The sequence below is a fragment of the Sebastes fasciatus genome, chromosome 22 (genome assembly GCF_043250625.1).
Source record: "Sebastes fasciatus isolate fSebFas1 chromosome 22, fSebFas1.pri, whole genome shotgun sequence".
In the NCBI taxonomy this organism is placed as follows: domain Eukaryota; kingdom Metazoa; phylum Chordata; class Actinopteri; order Perciformes; family Sebastidae; genus Sebastes; species Sebastes fasciatus.
The window spans coordinates 4,336,339-4,344,929 of NC_133816.1; the positions used below are offsets into that span (position 1 = coordinate 4,336,339).

Below are 8,591 nucleotides of genomic sequence, written 5' to 3' on the forward strand. Positions count from 1 at the left end.
TCTCCACTAATCAAAAGATTTAAGGCCTCACCATGAGCCTATGTAGTACTTAATCAGGACATCTATCAGTAGGTCATCAGCACGGCTTGTACAACTGATTATATTATCTTCAGGAGATGTTTGCATCACAATTCAATTCAATTCAATTCAATTCAAACAACTTTATTAATCCCTCTTGGGGCAATTGGTTTGGAGCAGCTTGTACATAAAAAACATAGATAAAACATAGTGTCACACAACAACAACAACAATATATGTAAGCTAAAAAAAATATATAAAACAGGCCCCAAAACGATTACTGATGTAAATTAGACTAACTAATAAATAAACAGACTGAACAAGAACAACGGAAGGATAAGTCTAATAAAGGTTGTTATTCACTAAACTGAATAACAACATATTTTCAGCCTATATTACTTAATTATTTATTATTTCCATGAGGGTAGCTGTCATCCACCCCCATGTCATGTCCACTAACTCTTATTTATAGGGGCATTTCTTTCTTTTGCACTAACTGGGGCAAAGGCTGAAACTGTGTAAAAACACACTGTGACATTGCTGTTGTGGTTTATAGAACAGAATAAAAGACACATTTTGACAGAAATGTGGTCCAAATAAGTGGAGAGAGAGAGAGAGAGAGAGAAAGAGAGAGAGAGAGAGAGGTTATTGGCTGGTCCTTCAGTAGGAGGAGGATCCAGGGCAACTACAAATACAGAGCGAGCCCCACTGTAACCAGATTACCACAGGCCACAGGATTAACCGCTGAGACAGAGGAAAAACACTAAAACCGGACGGATTATTCGCTGCTTTTTAAAGGTAATGTTGAATCTACTTCATCAGAGAACCAGCTGTGTAACTCTGAATTAAACTGCTTTACTCATCACTAAGAAGTGAAACAGCACAATGCTGTCAGCAGACTCGTGGACCAGCTGATGACGTAACGATCGGCTGAATTTCATCATCTTTATATAGAAGACAAATTACTCTAAATAAAACAATTTTCGGTATTTTTTTTACTTGATTTACTGCGATTAACGAGTGTTTCAGTTTTACATTTCAGTTTAAGAGTTTTTGTGAAACGAACATTGAAACCTTATCGTAGAACAAAGCGATATATTCACGGTAGAGTGAATACATAAAACATCTTTATCATATATGTACATAGATTAAAAAAAAAAGACAGCAATTGTTGTTTAAATATGATCTGTTCGTTGTACTTATTCAATAAATGTAATGATGTAATGTTTTATTGTGACGGTTACGTTGTTTCCGGGGATACCGCTGTCTCTTAGCTGGTAGCTACATGTGTTAAACTGTTGAACACACAACTCCCCTAAAACAACCTAAAACGAGCCTTTTATAGACCAGTCTGCCCATTTTAATTTGTGTTAGAGCAACAAATGCGATAGTTAAATACAGAGTATCATTATAATGTAAGTAACTAACGTTAATTTCCAGAGGGGTCAGGTTTTACTGAGCTTTGTTTTCCCATCTTAACTAGGAGATACTGTATGTAACAAGTGACTTCTCCTTTCTTTCTGTCCTTATTGGTCATATGTCTGGTCACTTAGTCATTTCCAATGAAACAAGACATGTCATGTCTGCTCTGGAGAAGAGACTAATTAACTTGACAACCCTTTTCCTTCCTTCTGTTGTCCACCCCCTCTGTACCTCCATCTACTGCAGATATCAGATTGAACCATGAACAAGGACACAGATATCGACATGAAGGAAGTGGAGCTCAATGAGCTGGACCCTGAGAAGCAGCCCATGACAGGCGATGGCCAGGCTGCAGGCGGAGAGAAGAATGGCAGCGTGAAGCTGAAGGTACCCGAGGACGAGGTCACATTCACCGGCCTGTCCAAAGAGGAGCTGATGAAGGTTGCTGGCACCCCAGGGTAAGAGCCACTGGACAAGAGTTGCTATAAAACCCTTGTTTTGGTGTGTGTGGCATAAAATCAGTGGTCATCTAAACTTCTTTTTCCCATCCTTTGTGTTTAGATGGGTGCGAACCCGCTGGGTGCTCCTTGTCCTGTTTTGGCTGGGCTGGTTGGGCATGCTGGCTGGAGCCATAGCGATCATAGTCCAGGCTCCTCGCTGCAAACCCATCCCCGAGATGAACTGGTGGAACGAAGGACCTCTGTACCAGATCTCTGACCTTGAAGCTTTCTCTGACGGACTTGCAGGTAGAGTACTTTTTAGTGTATTAGTAGTTACAGGGTAAAAGATGTTGATTTTTTTTTTGCTTATGGTGTCACACTTATTCCACAAATATGGATTTGAGAGCTTTACAAAGTGTTCTGGTCTGTGGTAACCCACGCTAATTCACAAGGGATAAGTCTTGTGACACGATCTTTGGTTTCCTTAGTTCTGCATGGCCTATTCCAGCTGATACTAAACTGCTGACAACGAGTGACTCAAAGTCTAAAGGACGTACGAGTCATTTCTTTCATATCTCTCCCACTCAGATTTGAGGTCAAGGTTGAGCAACCCAGTACATTTTTGTAGTGGTATGCAAGATAGCCTTCATTGCAGATCTCAGCAGTGATTCAACTTCTTCCTTTCAGGCTATTAGTTTTGTTTCCAAACGTCACATAACACAGTGGTCACAATTTTAAGCCGTCCTTTTCCAATGTTCTTTTTAAACATAAATGTTTTTTAAGAGTCAGACAGGAAGGACAGGTTGTACCGCTGTTCTTAAGGTGAATTACTAGCGAGCACTCGGGTTTCAAACAGGCCTCGGGCAGAATTCCAACAACCACACGTGACTCGGTGGTGTTTTCACATAAAGGACCTCCTTGTGCTCAGATTCACATGGCCAGCAGAGGGTGTGGGAGGCGTCATTCACATGTGCCTGCCTTGGGTCAATACCTAGCTAAAAGAGCAGCATTTTTTACTCTTAAACTATCAAAATGTCTCTCCAGCCTTTTGCCGTGTCTTCCTACCCTGCTACCGTTCACACATCAACTCTGTTGTCTTTCCCCAATGTTTAATTCACACGACCTCCCTGTCCCCCTGTTTGTCTCTAGGTGTTGAGGCCAAGTTGGATGAAATCAACAAGCTGAAGGTGAAAGGCCTGGTTCTCGGCCCTCTTCACACCGTCCAGGCCGGCCAACCGAACTCCCTGAATCTTCAGGAAATCGACCCGTCTCAGGGAACTGAGAAAGACCTGGTCGCTGTGTTGGAAAAGGCGCACAAGAAGGGTGGGTCATCCTACAATGGAAATCAGTTATTTGTGTGTAAAAGCTCAAACCAGCATTTTTATGACTGGACTGCTCAAGGCCAGATGTTGTTTGCTTACTGTCTTTATTTACTTTTCCTCTTAGGCATTTCTGTGGTGCTTGACCTGACTCCGAACTACCCGGGAGCCGCTCCCTGGTTCGGCGCCGGTGATACTAATGTTGTGATGGAGAAACTCAAGGTAGGACACACGCACTATGTTCTGTTATCTTTCATTCGCTAGGTTTTTTAATCGTGCGAAATTGAGACACTTAAGTCCAAAGTGTTTCTTGGTAGAAAGACATCCAGGTCATTTGAGCTGTTCTTGCTATAGCTAAAATGTTGCTGCTCATGTTCTCTTGCAGGCTGCAGCGGATCACTGGATGAATTTGAATGTCGACGGCATCAAGATATCCGACCTCACTGTTGCCACCAATTCGATTGAGTGGTCCCTGCTGCAGGCCGCTGTCCAGGGCAACGACACCGACGAACCCAAGAAGAAGAAGAAGTAAGTATGGCTGCCATTGCATAAGTGGACAATCTGTGCAAGATCATGAAGTGTTTTATTTGCAAGATTTCTGAATACATTTAGCTATATTGCCTGCAGATATAGGGAAAGCAACTTGAGCAAAAACTGAATACTTTATTTGAATATTGGGTATTACCAGAAGCTCATTTTGGCAAAAAGAAAAATAACAAAAAGCTGGATTCCACCTCCAAATTGGGACAGAACAGATTTTAAACATATTGGACTGATCTTTCTTGGGAAAGTGATTTTCAAAGCATCAGAAAAATGTCAGGACAAATAACAGTGAGTGTTTCCTGAGAGGAGGTGCAGATTAAAAGCATTCCAGTGCTGCAGGGGACCGTGGGTGGGGTCAGGGAGAGACGGATCAACAAGAAAGGCATCCAGGCCAGAGGCGCTTTACACTCTCTAATGGTGAAGCGACACCTTGTGGAGGGTTTGAGGAATGATGCCAGACTTTTAAATAAAATCAGATCTCAACATTCGAGGGGGGAATTTCAAGAATATGCTATTCTTGTGCCATAATTTAACATTTTCTACTTTCGACCAACTAAAATCAGTGTCCGCAATGTAATCTAACCACATTCTCTTTCTCTCAGGCTGCTGATGGGTGTGGTTGAAGGTAGCTCGGCTGCGGAGTTGTCTCAGCTCATCAACACCACAAGTGTAGATCTGGTCCTGTCTGACCTGCTCAGCAGCAAAACTGGAGGTAGGCTGGGGTTTCGCCTTTGTTTATCTTCTTCCATTTTTGGCTGGTTTCTATTATTTTGAACACAGTATCATAATTATATTTCATTTTTACGTCATCTCTCCTCATTCTGTGTATTTTATCTTTATTTTCTGAGTGTCTAAATCAGGAGCTAACGATGTACTGAAACAAATGTGTGAAATCCAACCATGCATGAGCTAATTTTTGACTTAACTATGTGCAGGTGTGGAGCGCATCATGGCTATGGACACCCTTAACGCTCAGAAGGGTAAAGTGGCCTGGGAACTCGGTGCCGCCCAACGTGACCAGCTGTCCAAACGGGCAACGACTCCGGCCCTGATCCGCCTCTACCAGCTCCTGCTGTTCACAATGCCCGGAACCCCAGTGTTTAACTACGGAGATGAGATCGGCCTTCAGGCAGTCGTAAGCTACACAAACAGAGAAGATGTGCAAATGTTTCAACGAGCTTACAGCTGTTACAGAGTGTAACTTTTTCCCCCCTTTTTGTTTTTCCTCATCAGGGTACAGAATCTCCGAAGATGGTTTGGGACCTAGAGAAAGAACTTGCTGAAGATGTTGCTGTCAATGAGACTGTTAAGGTAAGAGCGTGTTCACAGTGTCAGTGTAGAAATGGAGGACATGGTCAATAATCATTTGCTTTCAGTGTATTTAAAACACTTCCTCAATTCTCACATTTCCAGGCTGAGCTGGAGGAGCGCGTCGCTGTAAAGAAATGGTTCAAATCCCTCAGCGACCTGCGAGGCAAAGAGCGCTCCCTCCTCCACGGCGACTACTACTCTCTCTACTCTTCCGCCACCTCACTTTCTTTCCTCCGTCTGTGGGACCAGAGCGAGAGATACATAACGGCTGTGAACTGGGGAACAACACCTGAGACGCTCGCACTCAAACTGGCACCTACAGGCAAGTTCAACAGAATGTCTTACCTACCCAATAAGGTTCATTACCAGTAGTTGGTTGTTTTTAACACCGTGATCTTTGTTCCTGCAGAAGGAGTAGAGCTGCCAGAGACAGCCATAGTGAATTTGTCAACTGATCCAGAGATGGAGTTGGAATCCACCGTCAATTTGGACAAACTCATCTTAGGACCCGGACAAGCAGTCCTGCTGCAGTTCCACTATACAGGCTAAAGATGGAGCCAAACTATAGGAAAGTTACCTACAGGTTAGACTTGTTTTTAAAAAGAAACTAAAGTCAGTCCTAATCCTGAGGAATAAGATGGCATATTCAGAAGATGCAGGACATTTATTTAGACAGAATATGAATTAATTGGGTCATAAAAAGTACATACAAATACAGAATGTTGACCAGTACAAACTTTGTTGAATTCTTTTAGTTTTTAAAAGTTTTGCGCTAAGAAAAGATGTCAGACATGCACTCTTGATCTTTTATTATTGACTATCTGTACAAAAATATGTGAAAGACATTCCATTTTTGTTCTTTGGGCATTTCTATAACAGTCCTCATGTGTTTTTTGTTTTATACATTTTTAAAAATAATCTGTTTTAGTGACAGTTTTACTCTTTTTCCTCACTGAAATGAATTTATCACACAGGAAAAACAAGTTAACTTTGAACATGTGTGGTTTGAAGTCTTTTTTTGAGAGTGCCGGTAAACAAAAGTTGTGAATGGCATCAAGTCTGTCAAGTGAACTGAATTGGAAATGAATAAACAAAGTTCTGTACCGACTCCTGCGCACTCCTCGTGTTTTTGCGTGTGACAACATCCTTAAAAGAGTGGGCTCTGTGCCGAAGATGATATCGGATCACTATTTTCAGTACGTACAGGTGTGTGTAAGTGTGTCACAGATGTTAACGGAGGAAGCACGTCTCTATATTTGATCAACATCCTCAGATGGGTTTAATCGGCTCATTGTACTTGACTCTAAAATGTACGCTGTGTACATATCTACGAGTTTCACTAAATGGGTCATACACTAACTGTCTTAAAGTAACCTCCATCATTATGTCGCATTATAAAAATTGGCAGAGTGGATGTTAAATTGTTAAATGCTAAGCAACCCTTTTACACCATAACTTGCAATATATCTATACAAATACAGAGTTTTCTATCACAGCATGTTTCATAATGGTCTCGAGACCATTCGCCTGAATTTAGTGATTTCTAAACAAACTTCCTGTAAGATGAATCAGCGTTGACAAAATCAGGTAGATGAGCAATTTGAGAAATACTTCCTCTCTACGTATACCGTATGTCCCACAGTTTTTATATACGAATAAAAATATATCGTGAATAAAAGGACTGAATTCACTGAGGGAAATTGCATATGGGGGATTGAAAACCTGCCATTTTCCCTCAACGTTATTGCTTGAATTGTCGCTCTAGGGTGGTTTAAATGTTGGGTTCATATACAGTAGACCTAGACTGAAAGGAAGAATTGTTTTACATACTGATTTTCTGTTCTAAGTATTAACATGTTCAGTTAGAGTGGCACAGAAGGAGAGCAAAAGAAGGACCAAGAAAAATACTTACGGTTTTATCTTTATCAACAAACACAGTCTCTGTTGTTCTGCTCTTTACATTGGTTGGCAGTCTTTGCTTGACCTGATTTTACAATTTTACTTAGAAAAAACGCCAGTTTACGATAGATCTATTCCTTTTACTGTAATCCTGTATGAACTGGAGCCCAGCCTGATGTCTTTGGCACGCCGTTCCTGTAACTGGCTTGACATTAAACACAAATTCTACTTTATTCAGCCGTGAAAAGCAACCTAGTATGTTTTTTTTAATACTGTATTTAAGTACAATTTTGAGGTATTCAATTCAAACTTTATTTCAGACTCACAACAGGGTCCATAGCAATAATAACTTTACTTCTTATTACTTCTACAGCATTCCACTGTGATTCATAGATAACTACACCAATGCACTTTATCTGGCAGCTGCAGTTACGAGTTATTTTGTAAATTATAATTTCAGACATAAGATTTAAGATAAGATGAGATGAACCTTTATTAATCCCCGGAGGGAAATTCAGGTGTCAAAGCAGCACCAGCAGCAAACAGTGAAACACAGGAGAGGTACAGGTATACAAATATAATAAAAACAGTAAATAGAGATATAAAAGATACAGAGTGAATGGGTGAATATAATCCGTCATACTATCAGCTCTTAAGGTACGACACACTGTTTTTAATTAAACAACCCAACAGTATATAAAGTAGGTAAAAATCAGCTCCACCTCGACCATTTAATGTGTGAACGACATTAAAATGTCGCTCACACATTAAAGCTTCAATAATAAAAAGAATCTATTAATATATATGATAATATATCATTCTAAAAGGGGGCTTTGTGCAGAATAATCTCTTTTAATTTTGACACCGTATTTATATATATTTCTATCAAGTTTTTTTCACGGTTTCTTTTGGTTGTGAAAATGTACTAGAAAATGTCTTTTGATGTTTTCATTTAATCTTTATTGGTGTTTCGTAATCCCATGTGGGATGTGCAAAATGTTTGACTCCACACAAAATATACAAATCAACAAACTAAAACTAACTTAAAAAACTCTTTTCATGAAATGCTGAAATTTTACTTTAAATATGTTAATTTCTGACCAGTTTCATTATACTTTTATGTGTAATGTAATCTCATAAAACCTCGCAATTTCTCATGTAAAAAATCCATCCTTTTGATAAAAATGTCAAACAGTCCCTTTAACAGCTGAAAGTTGGGTTTAGTCTCAGCAGAGTTTCAGGGTCTTGGTACAATACAGGGCCGCCGTGGTGCTGCGGTATCACAGGGGAGGTTTGAAGTCGATGATACCGGGAATCAGAGTCTGTCTCGGCACCTCTCTGCGCACCCCACGCCGCTGTGAAACCCAACCACCGTCTCACCCACCGCCATGCACACTCATGACTGACTCTCAGTCTGAGTCTGACTCACTCTCACATATACACCTTTTACATCATGACATGAAGATACATGACCTTTCATTAGCTTTCATGGAGCGCCGCAGAGACACAAATTATGTTTTACACAGAAATACAGCATTATAAGCTGTCACTTTATAATGGAAAGCCCTGTGAGTTCAAACAAGATGTTGTAAATTCAAAAAGCAATCATAAAGCTAGTCACTCCCTCAATATACTGACA

The 8,591-nt window shown here is 40.4% G+C and overlaps 1 protein-coding gene across 2 annotated transcripts; it reads left to right on the plus strand.

The window, feature by feature from the left end:
• Positions 1-660: 660 nt before the first annotated feature.
• slc3a2a (solute carrier family 3 member 2a) lies at positions 661-6,160 on the plus strand. Of its 2 annotated transcripts, none has more exons than XM_074622863.1 (11): positions 661-816; positions 1,687-1,898; positions 2,002-2,186; positions 3,030-3,203; positions 3,327-3,421; positions 3,585-3,727; positions 4,345-4,454; positions 4,678-4,877; positions 4,976-5,053; positions 5,156-5,375; positions 5,463-6,160. In XM_074622863.1, exons 2-11 carry the CDS (start codon positions 1,702-1,704, stop codon positions 5,600-5,602), a joined length of 1,542 nt encoding a protein of 513 aa, XP_074478964.1. In that variant the 5' UTR covers positions 661-816; positions 1,687-1,701; the 3' UTR covers positions 5,603-6,160. The 2 variants fall into 2 exon arrangements, with proteins under 2 accessions (XP_074478964.1, XP_074478965.1); XM_074622864.1 differs by lacking the exon at positions 661-816 and adding an exon at positions 1,283-1,433.
• Positions 6,161-8,591: the final 2,431 nt, after the last annotated feature.